Source organism: Crocodylus siamensis, chromosome 1 (assembly GCF_052110815.1).
Source record: "Crocodylus siamensis isolate JL-2025a chromosome 1, ASM5211081v1, whole genome shotgun sequence".
Classification (NCBI taxonomy): Eukaryota; Metazoa; Chordata; order Crocodylia; family Crocodylidae; genus Crocodylus; species Crocodylus siamensis.
In genome coordinates, this window is record NC_143395.1 from 4,752,990 (window position 1) to 4,775,630 (window position 22,641).

The 22,641-nt window shown below is 45.6% G+C and overlaps 1 protein-coding gene across 1 annotated transcript in view; it reads left to right on the top strand.

Annotated features, from left to right (window-relative positions):
- The window catches only part of PKHD1 (PKHD1 ciliary IPT domain containing fibrocystin/polyductin), a 407,856-nt gene that overhangs the window by 179,990 nt on the left and 205,225 nt on the right, over positions 1-22,641 (top strand). The window contains exons 38-43 of the mRNA XM_090030582.1: positions 7,051-7,258; positions 10,348-10,505; positions 12,091-12,285; positions 15,099-15,224; positions 19,291-19,424; positions 22,373-22,485. Coding sequence (XP_089886708.1) covers positions 7,051-7,258; positions 10,348-10,505; positions 12,091-12,285; positions 15,099-15,224; positions 19,291-19,424; positions 22,373-22,485 — 934 coding nt within the window. The remainder of the gene's footprint in view (positions 1-7,050; positions 7,259-10,347; positions 10,506-12,090; positions 12,286-15,098; positions 15,225-19,290; positions 19,425-22,372; positions 22,486-22,641) is intronic.

A 22,641-nucleotide genomic window follows, 5' to 3' on the forward strand; every position in this document is an offset into this window, starting at 1 on the left:
CCTAAACTGTAGATTTCATAGATTTCATAGACATTAGGGCTGGAAGGGACCTCGGGAGAGCATCGAGTCCAGCCCCCTGCCCCAGGGGCAGGAAGTCAGCTGGGGTCATAGGATCCCAGCAAGATAAGCATCCAATTTACTCTTGAAGGTGTTCAATGTAGGTGCTGGAACCACCTCCGCTGGCAGGCTGTTCCAGACCTTGGGGGCTCAGACAGTAAAGAAATTCTTCCTTATGTCCAGCCTGAAGCGGTCTTGCAGGAGTTTGTGACCGTTCAACCTCGTCATCCCTTGGGGCGCTCTGGTGAACAAACGTTCCCCCAGATCCTGGTGGTCACCCTTGATAAACTTATAGGTGGCCATCAGATCACCCCTGAGCCTGTGCTTTTCCAGGCTAAAGAGTCCCATGGCTCTCAGCCTGTCGTCGTAAGGTCTGTTTTCCTGACCTCTGATCATGCACGTGGCTCTCCTCTGGACTCTCTCAAGCTTCTCCACATCCTTTTTGAATTGTGGAGCCCAAAACTGGACGCAGTACTCCAGCTGCGGCCTCACCAAGGCCGAGTACAAGGGGAGAATGACGTCCCGGGATTTGCTCGAGAAGCATCTATGGATGCACGCCAGCATTTTGGTCGCTTTACTAGCCACAGCATCACATTGCAGGCTCATGTTCATCTTGTGGTCAATGATGATCCTCAAGTCTCTTTCTTCTGTAGTGCTAGCCAACGTAGCACTGCCGAGCCTATAAGGGTGCTGCAGGTTTTTCCTCCCAAGGTGGAGAACCTTGCATTTTTCGGTGTTAAACACCATCAGGTTCTCGTCCGCCCATTTGCTGAGCTTGTCCAGGTCAGCCTGGATCACCCGCCTCTCTTCTGGCGTGGATGCTTTGCCCCAAAGTTTGGTGTCATCGGCGAACTTGGCCAGTCCACTCCTGACTCCAATGTCCACATCATTAATGAAGATGTTGAATAGGATGGGTCCCAGGACAGAGCCTTGAGGGACCCCACTGGTCACAGGGCACCACAATGACTGACTGCCATCGATTACAACCCTCTGGGTCCGACCACGGAGCCAGTTTCCCAGCCAGCGGATCGTGGTGGAGCCAAGGCCACAACCGGCCAGTTTGGCCAAGAGGTGATCGTGGGATACCAGATCAAAGGCTTTTTTGAAGTCAAGATATATGACATCAATCTCTTCTCCCTCGTCCAGGTGATAGGACACCTGGTCGTAGAAGGAAATGAGATTGGTCAAACAAGACCTACCCTCAACAAACCCGCGCTGGCTATCCCTTAGAATGTTAGCCTGGGCCAGTCCCTCAAGGATGGCCTCCTTAATAAACTTTTCTAGGATCTTCCCCAGGATAGAAGTCAGGCTAATGGGCCTGTAGTTAGCCGGATCCACTCTCCTCCCTTTCTTGAAGATCGGCACCACATTGGCCTTCTTCCAGTCTTCGGGCACTACACCAGAGCGCCAGAAGCTCTCGAAGACCCGTGCCAGGGGCTGGGCTATGACGCTCGCCAGCTCCTTGAGTACCCTGGGGTGCAGATTGTCAGGGCCGGCTGACTTGAAGGTGTCCAGCTTCTCAAGGTGTTCCTTCACAAGGTCAGCATTTATGGAGGGTAGGGGATCCCCATCACCCGGATCTCCCTGTCCCATAGCAGGCATGGACGTCCCATGTGACTGATGAAAGACTGACGCAAAGTACCTATTTAATAGGTTGGCTTTTTCCTGGGCGTCAGTTGTCAGTTGCCCCATCTGGTTTAGCAGGGGTCCAACATTGCCCTTGCTTTTCCTCCGGCTCCCCACATATCTGAAAATGTACTTTTTGTTGTCCTTGATGCCTGAAGCTAGTTGGAGTTCAGTTGCAGCCTTGGCTTTCCTGGTTTGCTCCCTGCAGGACCGGACCAGCGCGGAGTAATCCTCCTTGGAGGTGAATCCCATCCTCCATCCTTTGTAGGCTTTCCTTTTTAGCCACAGGAGGTCCGCTAGGTCCCTAGAGAGCCAGGAGGGCTGCTGTGCCTTCTTGCTTCTTTTCCTCCATGTTGGAATAGATTTAGCTTGTGCATTGAGGATCGCTCCCTTGAGAAGCAACCACTCTTCTTGAACTCCCATCTCCCTGGGGTCATGGTCCCTGAGGGCCTGACCGACAAGCCCCTTGAGCTTGTCAAAGTCGGCTTTTCTGAAGTCAAGGACTTCTGTGTTGCTGACTGACTTGCCAGCTTTACGGCGGATGATGAAGGTGATCAGCTCGTGGTCGCTGTCACCCAGCTTCCCATCGATCACTAGGTCGCCAATTAGGTCGTCCCCCGTAGCCAGTACCAGGTCGAGCAGTGCTGTGCCTCTTGTTGGCCCATAGACTTCTTGAGTCAGGTAGAGGTCACCCACGCACGAGAGAAAGCTTTGCGACCGCTCGGATTTTGCTGAGTGATCTTCCCAGGAGATGTCCGAGTAATTGAAGTCCCCCATGACAACCAAGGCCCTGGAGCAAGCGGCCTTAGTCAGTTCCCGGGCAAACTCCTGGTCAAGCTCAGGACTTTGAGTGGGAGGTCTGTAGTAGACTCCCACCGTTGTGTCCCCTGTGCCGTTTTTCCCACGAATTTTTACCCAGAGTGTCTCTAGCTATCCATGCCAGTCGCCAACATCAGCTTGCAGGGACATGTAGCTTTCCTTGACATAGAGAGCTACACCCCCGCCCCTTTTGTCAACACGATCCCTCCTGTACAGGGTATAGCCCTCTATACCCGTGGTCCAGTCATGGGTGGAGTCCCACCAGGTCTCCGTTATCCCAATGACGTCATAATTCTTTGCACTGAGCAGGAGGACAAGCTCCTCCTGCTTGTTACCCAGGCTCCTGGCATTAGTGTACAGGCAGGCAAGTGTGCCCTTAGGGGCTCTTGCCTTGCCCACAGATTGTTCCAGGGCTGGGGCAGGGGTGGGCTCCCTTAAGTGCCTAACTCTGGCCCTGGACACGACTTCCCAACCTTTCTTACCTGCCTGCCTTCTCAAGCACTCAAGTGGTAATGTGTCATGCCGCCAGTCCAATGTGCTAATAAAGAAGGTATTCAAATAAGAAATGGATCAGTTATCCCTGCTGCCTGTAAACCAAAGGGGATAAAAAAGGGGCACAAGTGTGCAACTGTTAAGGTGGGAGCAGAACTGTCTTCCTCATAATGCAGTTGGATCCCAGAGGCATACCTGTTTCCCTTGACCTATGGTTGAGAGGAGGTGGAGTGGATGGGAAGCATCTGCCCATTCCAGTTCAAGGCCCACCCTTCCAGATGTGCACTGGCTGCCTTGGCAGCAGGAGAGAAGACTCCCTGGCCCTTTTGATGGTGCAAGACCTGGTGTAGAAGCTGGGATGTGTATGTCGATAGCTATCAGGACAAACAGCTGCTCAAACAGCACTTTCTTCAGTCTGTTTTCCTCCTCCATTCTCTAGTGGTGCTCAAGCTACTGCCCCACCATTATATCTCCCCTCTTGGCTACCTTGCTCTCCTACCTGCTCTGCTTTTCCCACTCACTTTGGTGCTCCATTTGTGAGTCTGAGCTGTGCTCAAAATAGATTAATAGATTCATAGACATTAGGGCTGGAAAGGACCTTGTGAGATCATCGCTCCCAGCCCCCTGCCCAAGAGGCAAGAAGTCAGCTGGGGTCAGGTCACCCCAGCAAGGTAGGCATCCAAGTGTTTCTTAAAAGTATCCAGGGTAGGTGCTTGTACTATTTCTGGGGGGAGTCTATTCAAGACTCTGGAGACTCGGACAATAAGCAAGTTTTCCTTATGTCCAGTCTAAAATGGTCTTCCAGCAGTTTGTGACCGTTAGACCTTGTCTTCCCTTGGGGTGCTCTGGTGAACAGATGTTCTCCCAGTTCCTGATACACACTCCTTATATACTTATAGGCTTCCACTGAATCACCCCTTGAACCCTCGCTTCTCCAGGCTGAAGTGTCCCATGCCTCTCAGCCTCTCCTCATAAGGCCTATTCTCTTGACCTCTAATCATGCACGTGGCTCTCCTCTCGACTCTCTCAAGCTTCTCCATATCCTTGACCTTTCTAAAGTGTGGAGCTCAGAATTGGACATAGTACTCCAGCTGTGGCCTCACCAAAGCCAAGTAAAGCAGAAGGATGACTTCTTGGGTCTTGCTTGAGATGCATCAGTAGATGCAAGTCAGAATTTTATTTGCTTTGCCAGCTGCAGCATTGTATTGGTGACTCATGTTCATCTTGTGGTCAATCATGACTCCCAAGTCCCTTTTGGTTGTGGTGCTAACAAGTGTAGCACTGCCAACCCTATAAGCATGATGTGAGTTTTTTTCTTTCTCAAGGTAGAGTACCTTGCATTTCTCTGTGGTGAATGTCATCAGGTTTTGATCCACCTGCCTTGCATACCTGTCCAGGTTGGCCTGAATTACCAGCCTATCCTCTAGCATGACTGCACTGCCCCATAATTTGGTGCCAACTGCGAACTTAGCCAGCCTGCTTCTGACATCTGAATCCAGATCATTTATGAATATTAAAGAGTACTGATCCATGTACTGAGCCCTGGTCACCATATTGACTTGGTTCCATCAACTATCATTCTCTGGGTCTGACCATGGAGTCAGTTCCCCAGCCATTGGACTGTAAGGTTGTCGAGGCCTCAGTTCTCCAATTTTACCATGAAGACATCATGGGAGACCAAGTCAAAGACTTTTCTGAAATCTAAATACATGACATCAACTACTTTTCCTTTGTCCAAGTGGTGTGTCACTTGGTCATAGAAGGAAATGAAGCTGGTCAGGCAAGACCTACCTGCAACGCAGCCATGTTGACTATCTCTCAGAACGTTACTTTCTGCTAGTCTGTTGTTGATGGTTTCTTTGTTTTTTTCCAAGATCTTTCCAGGGATTGAGGTCAAACTGATTGGCCTGTAGTTTCCTGGATCTTCCTTTCTTCCTTTCTTGAAATCACTACATGTTTCATGCAACTCACTTAGTTTGCTAAACCTGTCATTCTGGCTCCCTCCCCACCTCTCCCCCCACCCCCTTTTAGCAATTGCTTGAAACTTAGACTGCATTCCCGAGTTGGATAATTTACCTATTCCCCACTTTTCAACCATAAAAACATAAAAATGACCATTTACTGGGTCAGACTATAGGTCCATCTTGCCCAGTGTCCGGTGTTGCACAGTGGCTGAGAGTGGATGCTGAAAGGGCGAGTGAACTGGGTATGACCCGAGGTGTTTCCACTGTTCCTCTCTGACTTGCAGCCCCCAGAATTTCAGGTCTAAGAAGTTCAGGACTCAGAGGCTGTCCCCCTAAATCCCATGCTCAATAGCTATGGATGCCCCTTTCCTCCAAGAATTTGTCCAGTTTTTTTTTGACTCTGGCTAAACTGTCAGATCCCACAACACCTTGTGGCAGTGAGTTCCACGCTTGAATTACAGGCTCTGTAAAAATGAACTTCCTTTATTTAGTGTTATGCTTGCTACCTACTATGTACATTTTATGACCCCCTAGTTCCTATTGTGAGAGGTAATAAAAAATAAATCCCTACTGACTTTCTTTTCACCATTTATTATTTTGTAAACCCTTATCCTGTCCCCCCTCAAGCATTTCCTTTCTAAATTGCACAGGCCTGGCCTCTTCAGTCTCTCCTTATAGGGAAGCCCCTTCATACCACTAACCATCCTTCTTTCCCTTCCCTGGACCTACTCTAGTTCTTCTATATCCTTTTTGAGATGTGGGGCCCAAAACCGGGCACAGTATTCGAAGTGTGGACACACCATGGATTTAAAAATGGGCATAATAATACTTTCTGTCTCTCTTTCTAACTCTTCCACTTCCTAATTTGGGCATGTGTCACATCTGAATTTGGGTAATTCACTTTGCAATGAAACATGGACCAGTTTGTGTTGCACTGGGCCATTGAGGGGGCCCTCTGCAAGGTGGAAGATGGGCAGCTGGTCCTACATATATGATCCCATGAAGTTAATGGGGAAGAGGTTTTTAGTCTCTGGTGACATGGTGTTTTTTGTTACTAACAAGTATTTCTTTCATACCCAGTGTCTGGGAGGGCTGCACATCTTTGCACTTTCACCATTTGTTTTTAATATATGTCTAATAAAGTTTTTGAACTTAAAAAAAAATTATCTCTTTAGTAGTGTTCATGTTAGGTACATTAAAAAGAATCCTGGCTCCATTGCAGTCTCTGACAAATTCCCAGTGATCTCACTGGAGGCCAGGTATTTGCACATTGTCTATATCTATAAAAAAAACCCCATCTTTCACCATAGATTTCAACTTATTTTTATCCTTTGTTGGTCAGTTCTATTCCCTTTGTTTTCTTCTTCAGAGAGAGGTCCCAGTAAAGGAAATATATTTTAAGCATTTCTTTAGTAAGTCAATTTTAACACCTGAAGTCATGTCTATTATAAAGTCCTTTCTGCTGTGGGTCAGAAAGCTAGACAAGAAACACTGTTATTGAAACAAAACAGGAGCCTCGGACTGTAGAGAGAAGTCCTAATCAAGAGATAAGCTCTGTGTTTCATTTTATTCTTAAAAGTAGTCATCAGCTTCTTGGGTTTGATTCCTGGCATATATAAAACGCCTGGCAGTAGCTTTTTTTAAAAGCCAGAATGATAAATAGGATATGGTATTTACTATAGCTGCTACATTTCACTGAGAAGAATTCCAGAGCAATTCCATCCAGTCATGTCCTGTGTTGAACATGGCAGCTCTTTTGACAGCTCGCTGTCTTGCAACACCTTAAGAAAGTGAGCAAACAGGATACAAAATGGAGCCTTGCAATGTAAATTAGATCTGTCAAATATAATCGCTTACCCTGAAGCTGGACTGGCATCTTCTGTAAAAACAAATCAAACAAAAATGTGGCAAAATTACAATAATAGCTCATAACCTGGCAGCATCAATATTATTTTGCTCTTTTTTTTTTTTCAAATGAAACATAAATGATCTTTAAATGAGAATGTCAATTTTTTTCTAAGTGCAGATGTGACTGGGAATGGAGTAGTTGAGATTTTTCTTGATTGCTAATCATCTCACGTGTTGTCCTTAGGCTGGGTACCAAACGTGATGTACACACACCTGAAATCAGCGGCTCATGTTAATGATACGAGGTTAGTCCTAGCGGAGCCTGTTGACTGGCAATCTGGAGATGAAGTCATTGTAAGTGGAACGGGTCCTGGAGATGGGGAACGGCAAGAGGAAATTGTCACCGTTGAAGCTGTGAACAATACTGAACTGTACCTTAGATCACCTCTCAGGTATCTTTGGCAAGTTTCAGGGGTATCTTAATAACAGTAGCTAACTTGATGAAATGTTTGAGTAAAGATCTGGAATTGCATCTATTCTAAGGGGAAGTAATCATGATATTATACAAGTACTGTTGGGCCGTGTTCTTAAAGCTGTTGGGATACCTTTTTCCATTGATTTCCATGTAAAATTTTCCAGCCGTCTGGACATCATCCTTAAATGTGCCTCCAGAGGTGTCAGGAGAAAACCAAGAACCAACCTATGGGCTTTATTATGTCAATTAAATGGTGTAAAACTACCAAGAAACCTCTACAGGCTCAAGCACAAGACTCCACTCACCCAATAATATGATGACTATGAAAAACTGATGGCCAGGTGTATGTCACATATTTCTGCTGCCTTAACTAGCTGCCTTGCCTGGGCAAGATAGCTTTGATGGTATAGGCCCCTAAACAGAGATGCAGTCATTCCAGTAAACCTATACTTTCACCAATATATCATATTTTCCTGCAAACAATATGCCCTGTTATATAATACACCCACTTGTTTTTGAAAGGCAGAATGAAGAAATCCACTGCCCCCTCCACCCCCTCACCCCGAGGCCATAATTATGGCTGAATAGAGCAGAGACAGAACCTAATCTTCAGTTGTGTCACCCTACTTTTCTGGCTTAACTAAAGTTGAAGTCCTAGCTGTTGCTGAAGACTGGCTTCCATGGGTGGATCTATGAAAAGGGCTAAAGAGTTTCCAAGGCAGTGAAATAAGAGAGACGTGTATAACAACTACAAAACAGCAACACTAACATAAGAAAGCATGGGTCGATCAGTGAAATATCAAGGCCATTAAAATGGAGAAATGATCATTAACACCTCTGGAATGAAAACCAATGAGCCAATGATTCAATTGACTCCCTCAGCTGCCTGAGTAATAATGCAACAGCTGCTGCACTGTGAGCAGGAGTCAAGCAAAGGTGATTCGCACCCAGGCAGAAAATCAGCTTCCTTTCTTAATACACACACCCCAATTTTAGGAAGTCAATTTTTGAGGGATGAGTAAGAAAATAGGGTAGGTTGTTTCGGCCATCTTGAGTGCCTCTACTTTATCTTTACAGAACACTGGTTTTGCCACTATGGCTGCATCTAGAGTAGGCGCACCTCGCTAGTACAGTTTACTGGTGGTAAAGAGCTCTTTGTATAGACATAGCTTTACAGAAAGACAGTGAGTATAATTTGTGAGGCTGAGCTACTTGTGTTCTATTTCTGGAAAGAATGAGCGACCTGTATATGCTAACGACTAGGACATTCATTATTTTAAAATGAACGAAAAATCAAAAACCAAGACAACATAGATCAACCTCCCTCCTCCCAAAAAAACCCGAGTGTAATGCAGATATTCCCTCTTTTTTAATCCTGGTTTCTGAAACTCTTTTCCACAGCAAGTTGAGGCATGGTCCTCTTAAGGTCCTCTGAGGACTTATTAATTAGATACATCTTTGTCATTGTTGTGATAGGGTATTGGCAGTGCCCCTGTCTGCCCTGCTTTTATTTGTTCCTGATGTTTATGGATTTGAACTTTGTGGTTGTGAAGTGATTTTTAGGAAGCTTTGGGTAAATAGTTATCTGGGAATGCAGGGGCTGAACCTGATGGCTGAGAAGGTCCTTTCCAGGCCTATATTCTTAAGGCAGCATGAGGCACCAAAACCACAACTGCCATGAAGAACCTTAATAGTGCTTCCAGTGAGAAATGCCTTGTACTTGGGCAAAACTACCTCCAACGTTTACTGAAATACCATATTTATTTGAATATAAGACAGCCCCTCCAGTAATTAGATTCTAAATATGGAACATATATAAATTTTTGGTATAATTTTCCAGGCATAGGATGTAAGTATGTGGCGGGGGAGATGTTGTCTTGAGCCCCTCTTCCCCTCCCTGATCTGTTACAGAAGGGAAAGCAGAGTCACAGAAGCCTCCTGCTGTCCCCTCCACTTTGTATGCCAATATAAGACGAGGGATTTCCCCCCCATAATGGCTGGGGGTGGGGGGAAACAAAAACCCTGTCTTATTCAGGTAAATACAGCAGTCTGCTACCCTAACTTTTTCAAACGAAAACATTTGGACTCTCACCTTCAAGAAAAAAACCAACCAAAACCACATGAGAAGCAATTTTGACTTGCTTTATTTCTGAATCTCTAGAGATAGAATGGAGTAATAGCACAAAGGTCTGCTAGGGATGGTTGCAACAAAACTATAATTCTCAAACTGAGGTGCAGAAGCTGGTGACTGTCTGCCAGTGATTGTAAAAGGGACAGGGTTGGGACCTGTGCCACAGCTGTGTGAAATCCAGAGGTGTTGCTTGAAGGTGAAACTCAACTCAATTCTTGAACAACAGCTTGGACTATGGCTGTCCATGGCTGGGGGGAGCTCATGTTGAGTGAGCCACACCAGTGGGGTCCACATACCCCAGGGGCTGAACTTGTGTGAGCATGGGAGGGTGCAGCTGGGGCCCCCAGACTGCACCTTCCCATGATGCACCATGTACCAGTGGCTCCTCCCCTTCTCCCCTCCACACACTGTGCGGGCAGCCCCAACCTCAGCCCCCATGCTGCCTCTTCTGAGAAGGAGAGCCCGAGCAATAGGGGGAGTGGTGCCTGGGAAGGGACTGGGAGGTGGGGAGGAGGGGGGCACATTAACCACTCGTGGGCTTCATGTGTCCCACAGGTTGCCAGTCGCATAGCCCTAACCTAGACCTTGCCCTGTGTTTGCCAGGACTTTGGTGAACCAGATATAGGCTTTGGGTTCACAATAAAGAAACCCGGTAGATTCAGAATTCACCATGAAAGATTTTTGTATATAGAACGACTTGACTCTTTTATCAACCAACCCACAATCATCTCCACTCTTCTCCATTTTATGTTTCACAGCACCTTGCTACTGTAGTCGAGATATAGAGATGGGCTGAAAAGTAACCTTTGACTCCTAACAAACATGAATTTGGGCAGTTTTTAATTCAGTTCTGAGTTCTCTAAGCTAAGGGGGAATCAAATAGGAGATGGTTTCTCATGGTATTCAGGCTGTGTCTTCCACTGTATCTTTAACAGGTTCCCCCATGGATTTGAGGAGGAGCGGATGGGCGGGCAGCACTTTTCTTTGAGTGCTGTTGTGGCGCTGCTGAGCAGAAGGATTGTTGTCCAAGGAAACGTGACTGATGAGAGGATGTCTCACCTCCGGTTGTGTGCAGCAGCAGGCATTTCAGGAGGTGGGAAGGCTCTTTTAACAAAATGTTGGAAAGAAGTAAATAAAGACTTCATTGTTCCCCTGAAATCACATGATTATATCCTTGTGTTAGGCAATCCTTCTTAGCAGGAAAACTCTAAAATACCTCAATGCCAGGAAAGTGAACGTATCTTTCCAGACGTTGTTTGACATTGAAATATGAGGTCCTGGGAGTCGGACTGAGTCTGCTTGTTGTGTCTCGGATGTATTATTCATGCACTGTTGTTTCAAGCCATCTTGGGAAAGGTCCCCTTCACCCCCACTTATTTTTCCCCAAAGTCTGTGGGTTTAAGAAAGAGACTATCCTTTGAAAATAACATTATCAGCATACATATATTATTTTTTAAACTCTTTTTATTATTTAGCAACTCAAAGATTAAAAACCAATGTTTTCTGTGCTCTTGAGGGTAAAATATCAGGATTCTGCTTAAAAGCGGGGGCTGAAAGAACAAAATAAAAAGGGTGATAGTTGTTCATAGCATTTGGAAAACCTAATAAAACAAGGCTGGTTGGTCCAGTTCTCCTTTCTCTTTCTTTGGCTTTATGCCAGTTGAATACCACTGATTTCAGTGGACGTGTACCTGATTTATACCATGTTAAAAGAAAGTGGGAACAGACTCACTGACTGCAATGAGGAGAGAGGCAGGACTGGCGGTTGCTCTGGCATTATGCTTCCTTTAAAAATCAAACGCTTCAGGCTTTCAAATTTCAGCATTAGACTTTAGCTGATGTCTAGCAGCTAACTGCTTGTTGTGCACTATGGATTGACAGTCCACCTCATGTGGAGTCTGTAAATATAGTTTCTGAAATGCCCGTGTTGAAAATGATAGAGCTGGATTTATCAGAGGAAGAATGGGAGGAAGATTTGGGTTGGATTTGAGGCTGTTATTTTTCTTTCCAAAAAAGAAAAAAAAATACCGTTCCTGAAAATAACCAGGCAGTATTAGAGACTGAAATTCTTCCTGTATAGCCACTGAGTGGGTACAGCTTTGGCCTTAAAAAGTACACGCCTTCAGTTGCTGCCCACCTGCATGCCTTAAGCAGACCCAGAGGAACCGTTTTGAGGGGCAAGAGGATGATTCAAACCTAGTGCCCATTTGAATCTTCAATCAGGACACCTGGCACCCAACCGTGGCTCCGTCTCTAGCATCGGACAACTAGCCAGCTCACCTCTGTGTCTCCTTTTCCTCACTTGTGACCTGGAGATGATAATACTAATCTACCCACCTCCGAGAGATACTGAGAAAAACTAATGTTCCCAAGGACTTCGGAAGCATTCTCATGGCAGTGTAATTCAAGCACTTCCATGCCCAATCGCCTTTTCACGATTCTGACCCAAGGTAAATCAGTGTCAAATCCATCTTTCCCAGGCACAAGCCTATTTAAAACTGAACAGAGGGAGCTTTTCTGAGCATAAAATGACCACAGCTTCCTGCTGATTTCAATATACATTCTTCCAAAAAAATGAACAGCTCTAATTCAGAGAAGGATGTAGCAGAAGACTTTGCACAGAGCATGGGGTCACTGTGAAGCGGTGCCATTTACAGACTCTCTTTGCCGTGTTTCAGATGCCTCAGGATGTCTGTATAAGAGGAGTGAGAAGAAGCTCGGGTCCCAGGAGATGGGTGCTGTAGTTATGATGCAGGCTTTCCAGGGTGAAGAAAGCCACATCCGCTTGGAAGGGGTCCAGTTCCGGCACGTTGGCCAAGCATTTCAGCAGCATCTAAGTGCCCTGACCATTGCTGGGACTGCCCGTTTGACTGGTGAGATAATTATCTCTTGCACAGCAGAGAGAGGCCCAGGTAGTACCAGGAACCAGGCTTCTACTAGCTAAACTTAGGTGGATTTTGAGAAAATCTGCCCAATTTTACCTCTCCACTGAATGTGTTTCAGAGTAAAGAGAGGTGAATCAATTTGGCAAAAATAAGAAATCCACATTTTGGCCCTGCTAGAGCCCAACCCCTTAAAGAAGTGTTAAAACATTTATCGTATAGTTCATTTTTGCTACAGCTCTCAGTCCACGTGCTTTAGTAGGGTCTGGAAACAGAAGCCCTAAAATATCATGAAAGCCCATTTTAATTATTTCTAGTGCGGCATCTGGAAGAACAGGAAGACTTTAGACCTTCATGGGCATAGGTTGGCAGAGAACTTTAGTAATGTCATGGGATTTATTTTCATTTTGGAACTTGAAATAGCCTTCTTTTAAGGTTTGCCCATCATTATTGTGGCTTGCAAGTGCATTTCTGTGACAAAAGCAGAATACAAGCTAGTTCTCTTGACATAAATAGGAGGTTTTCTGTTGATACTGAATGAGTTGGATCAAGTCCACAAAACAGCTAGCCAGTGGACAAACTTCTTTGTATCCTGAAACAGGCAGTAAATACTGACTTTTCCTCAGTATTGAGTGCAATTGCATTGGGCTGCATTGCACTCTGACTGGTCTTGTAAAGAATTGCCAATGATAAATTAACCGGAGTTGCTAATTTGCACATAGCTTACTATCTGACAGGTAAATAGTTTCATAGTTAGTAGGGTCGGAAGGAACCTGAGAAGATCATCAAGTCCGACCCTCTGCCATGGTTAGGAGAGAGTACTTGGAGTCAAACGACCCCAGCCAGATGATTGTCTAGCCTCCTTTTGAAGATCCCCAGGGTAGGAGCGAGCACACTTCTCTTGGAAGTTGGTTTCAGCTCCTGGCCACCCTGATTGTGAAGAAGTGCCTCCTGATATCTAGCCTGAATCTACTCTCCATCAACTTATGGCCATTGTTCCTCATTACTCCAGTAGTGCTCAGGGGAACAGGGACTCTCCCATTGCCTGCTGGTCTCCCTTGGCCAGTTTATAGACAGCCACCAGATCCCCTCTCAGCCTTCTCTTGTGGAGGCTGAACAGGTTCAGGTCCCATCGCCTCTCCTCGTAGGGCCTGCCCTGCAGCCCCCTGATCATGCGAGTGGCCTCCTCTGGACCCTCTCCATGCTGTCCACATCCCTCCTGAAGTGCGGCGCCCAGACCTGGACGCAGTACTCCAGCTGCGGCCTGACCAGTGCCACACAGAGGGGGAGGATCACCTCCCTGGACCTGTTTGAGATGCATCTGTGGATGCACGACAAGGTGCGGTCGGCCTTCCTGACTATGTCCCCACACTGCCGGCCCATGTTCATCTTGGCATCAATGATGACTCCAAGATCCTTTTCTGCCTCTGCACTGACAAGAAGGGAGTTCCCCAGCCTGTAGGTATGGTGCCGGTTCTTCCTCCCCAGGTGCATCACTTTGCACTTGTTGGTGTTGAATCCCATCCTGTTCTCATCTGCCCATCCCTGTAACCTGTCCAGATCCAATTGCAGCCTGTCCCTCCCTTCTAGCATGCCCACATCCCCCCACATCTTAGTGTCATTAGCAAATTTGAACAGGGTGCTTTTTACTCCCTCATCCAAGTCACTGATGAAGTTGTTGAACAGCGCGGGCCCAAGGACCGAGCCCTGGGGGACCCCACTGCCCACATCCCTCCAGGTCGAAAATGACCCATCCACCACCGCTCTCTGGGTGTGATCCTCCAGCCAGTTGGCGACACATCTGACTGTGTGGGTGTCAACACCACAATCTCCTAATTTTTTTTAATGAGAATAGGGTGAGAGACAGTGTTGAAGGCCTTCCTAAAGTCCAGAAAGACTACGTCCACCCTGACACCTGCATCCAGGGATTTAGTGATCTGGTAGTATGTCACCAGGTTGGTCTGACAGGACCTGCCTCTAATAAACCCATGTTGGTTGCCCCTAAGGATACATTCCCCTGCTTGCAGATGTGCACCTGGATAATTTTCTCAATGAGCTTCTCCAGGACCTAGGTAAGACTGACCGGCCTATAGTTCCCCAGGTCCTCCTTCCTCCCTTTTTTGAAAATGGGAACCACATTGGCCCTCTTCCAGTCCTCTGGCACCACACCAGAGCACCATGAGTGCTCGTACAGTCGTGCCAGGCATCCCGCAAGGACCTCTGCTAATTCCCTCAGCACTCGGGGGTGGAGATTGTCAGATCTCATACTGCTGATCTCGTACTGCTGATGTATTACTTCAAAGACCACTGGATGGCAAATATTCTCCCTCCCCCCCATGTTTGTGCAAAACTTATTACATAGAGTTTGTTGTGCAAGCCATAATCACGTAGTGTCACCATGTTGTGACACAATGTCAGTTAATGGGGTGATGCTATGAAAATTATGGGCTCTTTGCAGGCCTCCTGCCATATTCTGTTGGAATAGCGTGATTCTGCTTTCAAACATCATGATGCTGTGCAACAGTAGCACCCTGTTTTATCAGTTCATAGTTATTTCTGCAGGAGGAAAATTCATCCCGGTAGCAATACCTGAAGGCTGGTTCAAAAAAAAAAAAACAATAAAAACCCTCTATGAAGTAAGAGCAGATGGCTTAAATTGCTTGATCTCTTTGACATGTCAGAGCAAGTTTGATCAACCACGTAGCATCAGTAGCTGAATACTTCATGCAAAAGCATCGTGCTTAAAAAAGGGAGCCTGGCTTTTCTATTCCTGCTTTCTTCTCACAGTACTCTTCTTTTTCCAGATTCTTACATTCGTGGCTGCTCTATTTGGGATTCCTTTGGTCGGGGACTCAGGATCTCTGGGACCTCGGACCTAAGAGTGGACAACAATGTTTTCTATAACATTTCAGGCCACGGGCTCCTGCTGGGTAAGAGAGAGAGAAAGTTTCAACCAACCTGTGTGTGGCCTTTATGCTAAAGGTGTCATCCATCAAAATTTCCAAAGGGAAAGAAAGTTAGTTTTAGACAGCCCTTGCTGAGTTGCTAACATATATCTGTGCTCTCTGGCGGCTGTCTTGTGGACTATGACTTTCAAGCTTTATCATGTAATGTCGCCATTTCACTATCCTTGCCACCATGCCACTACTTCTTGTCATCATGCATTGCCTACAACTTTTTCTTACAATACACATGAAACAGCTTCAATTCCCACCCCTGCCTCTTTTCCTTACAATCTAGCAATAGGTAAGAGATTTTTTTTTTTAAAGTAATGGATTTGCCTGTAATAGAAAGGGTGTAAAAACAACCTAAAAATAAGCAGAGATGTAAGAACTTGCCTGAACAGGAACTTGAAGTGAAATGGTGAACACCAACATACTTTCGTGGACTAAAATCACTCTCATATTTGCAATATTGCCACCTGAGCAATGGTATTGATTTGTTTTGGCTGCCACCAGTTGTAGGCTCAGGATTATTCATTGCCATTTAAACAGATAAAGAAAAACTTTTCATCCTGCCTCGCAGCTCAGCACACTCATTGAGGCCCGGTGGAGGGTACTTCACTAAATCTAGTAAGACACAGTTTCTGGTCCTCATGGGCTCACAAGCAACTAAAGGATATGGAAGAGTAGTATTATTAGGTATATTTTATAAATGGAGAATTCAGGCATAAAAGAGGTGAGTTTCCCCAGTGGCAAAGGCAGGAAGTGAACACTGATCTCTGACCACCCACAATGCCTCTGATTATTCATGCTGAGATGGATGCCTTATGCTCAGGCTGAGCTTAGCATGTCCTCTGAAGGTCTGTGTGAATACACTGTATCCCTAAGACACTTTTAATGATCTCAATGTCAGTAGCTCCAGAGAGTCTGGTAAATGAGTGTATCATTTTGTTACTGAGATCTTAAAGCAGTTTCATCTAAAACCCTTATTTTCTGGGGGCAGGGGGGTGTTGGTTTTTGGGTTGTTTTTTTTTGTTTTTTGCAGGACAGGCATAAAAGCTGCTCTGGGCTTAACATTAATTGGCAAACGAGGCTCTGGCCTAGAAGCCAAGACTTTGTATGCCTCCTTTCAAATCTATATGGCTGTCAAAAGCAGTGGTTCAGGCCCTTGCTTGTGTTCTGACAGTAGCTTTGATTGAAATAAATACCATCCAGAAAGGAAACATTTCTCAATAGGATATAGTTCCACAAAGAGATAAAAGCCAAAGAGGCCGTGAAGACAGATGAAAAATAAAGCCCCAAACCTGATGCATATTTTCCAGGGGAGCAGCTGCACTTCTGACAGTTGTTATCAGGGCAGGAATGTATTTCCTTGAAGAACTAGGGGGAACTTCAGCTAACATTATTCCAAGGGAGGACCGGGTTCCTTTTAAAGGAAGAGAGATGTGAATCTTTCCTGGACTGGGCTGGCTGTTTTTCCACACAGTTGACAGCTTCCTTACAGTACATAATCAAGGGACTGTAATGGGGCTGTCTGCCCCTTTAGGAGCTAAGAACAAGCCTGGAGCAAGACTGGTGGGATGTAGTTAGCTGTGTAGTTAGGCGGGCAATTTTTTTGCATGGATGGCCGCTTACCGAGTTTTGGCAAGCTGTCAAGGGCCTCATGGGTAGCCCCGCCCCTTGACAGGGGCCACTCCCCCTGGTTGCCATCTTGTGTTTGGAAGTCCCACCCTCTATTCGCTGGCCTTTGCCACCTGAAGTCCTTCCCTTTGGCCCTGGAAGTACTTCTTTCCTCAAGGGGTTTTGCCATCTCAGAACCAGAAAAATGCCAAATTATATTCTAAAAAGCAAAAGTCTACTGCATTCATTCATTTGATTTTGAAAAATATTTTTGTCCTGATTTACATGTGTTTCTGTAGTGTACATAGAGGTGATCGCACAATAGCTTACAATGAAGTTTTATTCTTGTATATCATAGGGGGTGCATATAGGTTTGTAGGGGACTGTGAGTGTGTGGGTATGTGGGGTGTGGGTGGGTATGGAGTTTGTGGGGAGATGTGTGTGAGGAAAGGGTGGCTGGAGTGTATGAGGAGGTGTGGGGGTCTGCATGTATGGCAGTGCGAGGTGGAATGGGTACATGTGTATGGTGGGGTGTGCTTGTGGGACAAACCCTATGAACATGCATACCCAGACACTCTGTCCCTGCCTGCACACACAAACACACACAGAGGCATACTTCCTGTATGCACCCCGGTCCAGCAGTGCAACTGGGAGCCATATGGTGCTGAAGCATGGCAGAGGCAGGAAGAGAGTGAAATGGCTGGGGGTGGGCAGGACTGGGCTGCTCAGTTCTGATGAGGGCTCCCCCTGGGTCCTAAGGCCTGTGGCTCCTGTCAGCTTTCACATGTAGCCAGGAGCAAATAAACATTATTTTACTAATTTTTAGGGGCCCCACAGGCTGGATAGAATGGCCTGGCGGGCCATGTCTAGCCCACAGGCTGTATTTTGCCCACCCCTGTTGTAGGCTAACCAGATGTAGTGTAGCTGGACATACAATGAGAATGATCTAATGATAAGGGTAGGGCTGAGCTAGGAGATTCAAGAGAGCTTTACGGAGAAAGAGGCAAGCAGAAAGCACTGGAGCCTGCTGTAGAAGATGAGCAAACCCAGGCTATGGTGTTCCCCAACCCCTTGCCTAGAGGTTAGAAAAGGTAGTAGGGTTTTGGCTTTTTGTTTGCAATGCAGTGGGTCTGAGAATGAAGGCAGAACAGAGCATGGCTGATTCTTAGAGCCCGGCCACTTGGTTAGAGACACCCTACAGGGGGTTTCTTTCCTCTCTTTGCTAACCTACACAATAAGCAGGTTGTAGGACCTTGTTACCACATGCAGGGATGCTGGTGTGATTGGGGGAGTTGGTTGAACTTGCCTGTCCATTGTCTAGTTCATGGCTTTAAAAAAAATAACCTAAGGAATTGAGGTGTATGGTTACAGGAGTTCTGCTGAGATCTATTCATGAATGTCCTGTAAATATGGCTGGCTAAAACATATTTGACACAGGAGATTGGGTATGATTCCTGGCTCTGTCACAAAGTTCCCCATGTGACCTTTTCCAAGTCACTTCATCTCTCTTGGCCTGAATTCCCCGTTTGTAATTGGGGTATAACAACACTCCCTTTCCCTTCTCTTTCACCTATGTTTAGACTGTAAGCTCTTTAGGGCAGTGGTTCCCAACCTTTTTTTTCTTGTGTACCGGCTCGGGAGTGGGGAAGAATGCATGGAGCCAGTTGTCTCCCTTCTGGGGCTTCCCCACCCCCCAGCTTTAACCCCATATGTCACTGCTGGTGGCAGAAGCCACTTGCCCAGGCGGACAGATGGGGATCCGAGCCAAGGGCTCGTGCCACGGCCCTGTGCCAACCCTTTGTGGCCCAGCCCGGTGTTTGGGAACCTCTGCTTTAGGGAAAAGAGTGTTTCTTATGTGGACAAGGTTCTTTGGGTAAATCCAATATCTTTTGTTAGACCAAGTAACATAGCTGGAAAAATTCTTTGCAAGCTTTCAGGCACAAACATCCTTCACCAGGCTGAGGAGCATCTGCAGTTGGTCTGTGCTCTTCATGGATGCAATAGCTTTCTTATGTGGAGGTACTCAGAGACCTGTCACCATGGTGCTCTGACCTGGGTCGAGACCTCTCCAAATTTGTGCCCCACTTAGGAATACTAACATTCTCTGCCTTACCCTGTGATCTTAGCTGAGATGTGAACTGTGCACCACCATCACAATCTTTACACTGTGTATTTAGTCCCTTGACACTTTAAGATGATCCTGTCCACCCACATCTCCTCTTCTTTTACTCGACATGGGTTCCCAAGAGCTTTTCAAGCAATATATAGAGCGCCAGGAAATGCAACCATTGCTCTGGTGGGGAGTCAGAAGCAGGCAGTGCATAGCATCATGCACAACAGCCTGGACAGGACTAAAACATGGGAGGTAGGTGATCTACCTAGATGACGGTTTGGAGCTGTAGGTAATGAGTTTCTGTCTGTGACTGCTTTTCAGGAGGATGGTTGGAGCAGGGGAACAAAATCAGGCGCAATATACTGATCGGACTATCTGGAACTGATGGACTTTCCAACCTCGAAGCTGTGTCACCAGCAGGGATCTATATCCAGGCTCCTGCTAATCAGATAGAGGTAAAACAAAATAGCTCCCTATCCAAGAAAAAACATAAAGAGCTGGAAGATTAGCTTCCTAAGGTGACAAAATGCAGAATGTTATTGGCTTTAGTGCGTTTTGATATTATGCATATTTATTAGAAATTTCACTTTTCAGCATGGGGAGAAGTGTTTGCAAGAAAATTCCAATCCTCTTAACTCTTTCCAAGTTTTTTGTTTCATTAAAAAAAATCAGAAATTATCTTGGGCTCATCAAAAGACTCAGAAAATATTGGGGGTGAAAAAATCCCAAGACACATGTTTAATCCGTTTCTGTCTAGTTTTGTCATTTATATCAAACTCAAGATATAAGAAAGTCTGGATGACAAACCAAGTGAGATAAGGCAGTTTCAATCCAGTTCCACATAGTTATGAGACCGAGGAATACCTCAGGGACTCTAAAGTAGGGCTGGAAAGGATGAGATTCTCCATCCAACAAAAATCTTTGAGCTTTACAAAAAAAAAAACCTCATTCCAAAATGTGTTGAAAAATTGAAATCTCAAAATTTTTCATAAAATATCCAAATAGAAAAATATTGATTCAGGTCAATGAAAATCTTTTATTCACCTTCAGACCTCTGTCCACATGAAGGCAGACAGAGCTCAGCTGCCACCACCCATTTCAGGATATATAAGGACTGATTTCCTGTTCACATCATTTTGAACCTTGGTGAGAGGAATCAGCTCCATACTTCTCTGAGTTCCTAGTGCTAGTTGTTTTAATGGCATTTTGAGATTTTTTCAGGATGCTTCAGTGCCTGGTGCAATCAGATCCATACTTGTCTGAGTTCCTAGTGCATTGAAAACCTGGGGCATGGGAAAGCCTCTGCTTGTCCTCCAAATAAGTACTTCCTTGATGTGCTTCAGGCAATAAAGGAAGCACCATTTAGCATGAGAAGGTGGTCTAGTCTCTACATGAACTGAGCCCTGACTTCTAACCAAGGCTTCAGAGAGGGGTGTTCATTAGTGTTTAAATGGGCACTTCTCCATCAGACCAGTATAAAGACCAACAACTGCAACGCGCTGTCACAACAATGACTGATGTTTCCGTGCTAAAAAAAGTCTTCTACAACCCCTTCCCGATACCATCCAACTAGCCACTCCCTCAGATACAAGACAGAGGACAGGATGCTATTTGGATCTCATCATTTCTCCTGCCACGACATTTGATGAAACCTGCCGCAATGCGAATGCTCACTGACCGCAGACCCATCGGGAATATGTGCCCCACTCTGGCGGGGTCCGAAAGTTGGGGAATAGTCCTCCTGTGTTTTACACTGTGTGAGGAGAGAAAAGCAAGCAGAGGTTTAAAGGCCTAGCATGGTTCATCTAAAGGCATTCATGAAATATTTATATTGTCTCTATTGTACAGTTAAGAGACGCTTGAAACGTCAGCTGGCTTTATTTTACTGACTTCAGATATTCTTCTCCACGTGTCTGGCACACATGGGCAGGCAATTTCTTTTTGGGTTTTTGGCTGTGTGGACATTGGTAATACACTGACTTCCACAAAGAATTGATTTTCACACAAAATTCCCCACTTGCCTAAAACCCCTGCCCTTAAGCCACCGGCTGCCTGAAAAAAATCTGCAGCATTTTTTTTTCTTCTTATGAATCATCCTCAGAATACACAGTTGGAATCGCAAGTAAAAGATCCTGAGCATAATGTGACCTGACTGCAGAAGCATTTTGTTAAAGGAAGGGGATTAGTGGTGGCGCACTCGAAAGAGCAGCGGCTCTGCAAGGAGAGAGAGAAGGCAATGCTTGAGAGAAGGCAAAGCACTGATGTACTTCTGCTTCTTGACTGGGGTCAAGGATCACGACTGCAGGGAACTCACTTGGACGGGTCGGGAGAATGGAGGTGGAATATGGAGGCTTTCACCTCGAGGTCACTGCATGGTTTTGACTTAATCATTCGGGACCAAAACTCGTTACTGTTCAAAAGCAATTCATGCTAAGGAGGGTGGTGGGCCCCAGTCCAGATCCTGGTCAATAAATATCCACTTAAAAAGCACCACTACAGTTGCTGCCAACCAACCAGTTGGTTGCTGCCCACGTGGGCCAGGTCTGGACAGTGGTTACACTTGAAGTCCTGGCCCCATAAAAACAGTGACAAAAGTCTGAAGGGTTTCAGCGTGGCAGGATTTCACCCAGCGGCTTCAGAGGTTCAGCATCTTATTGCTTATCCACTCCCTCTGCAAGTAGTGAATTTATGGTCTTTATGGTAGAAGAGTCTAATGCGATAAACTAATTTAACCTCATATTTTAGTAACATCAGAAGAACATCACTCAGCAACTTCTGCATGGAGGCTTGCTCATACACATTATCTCAAGCCCGAATTTATCCACGTTCAGTTTCCAGCCTTTTATGCAGCTGTTAACTCTGAATTTGAGGGACCGTTTTCTTTACTCCGACACTGCGTTAACTTGATTTTTTTTGGGTAGAAAATTGCAATTGGATTGCACGTGGTATAGTGGGATTCCTTTTTTGTATAGAAAATATATATGTATATCAAGAAAGAAACGTGGTAAGTACTTCAGGTATTCAACAATTGATCTTTAATCAGACAGCTTAGTTACACAGTGAAGTTCAGTGGATAAAAAAAATTAGTCACCTTGGATTTTCTTCACCTGTGTGTTGCAGATCACAATGTGCTTCCAAACATGCCTGCTGTTTTTCTAGACACTATAGCCAGTCTGAACGTGCAGTGCTGGCTTCTGCTGTTGGTCTGGGGTGTAAAAGGAAACAGGAGCGAGTGAGGGCGACCGAGCTTGACCAAATATGCATTGACTTCACTAAGAGTCTTACATGAGCTGAGGGATTAGGAACAGAGGGCTGGCCCAAAGTGACTTTAAAATAAGTTTTGAATTTCCAGGACTCTTGGGGTAACTTGCCGATATCAATGTGTTTTTATATTTCTCTGCAGGGTAACATGGTTTGTGCTGCTGGGGATGGTTATTTCTTTCATCTTTCCCCCAAGGGACCATCTCGAATGCCTGTCCTCTCCTTCAGCAAGAACATAGCTCATTCTTGCACAAGGTATAGTGGGATTCCTTTTGATTCAGGACATTTTGTCCCATACAATGAAAATGGGCTATAATTGCAATAGAAAACTAGAAAAAGTTCTCTCCTTTTAGATATACATTTAAACTTTTGTATTCAGACAGTTATTTTGAATAAGATTTCACTACCTGA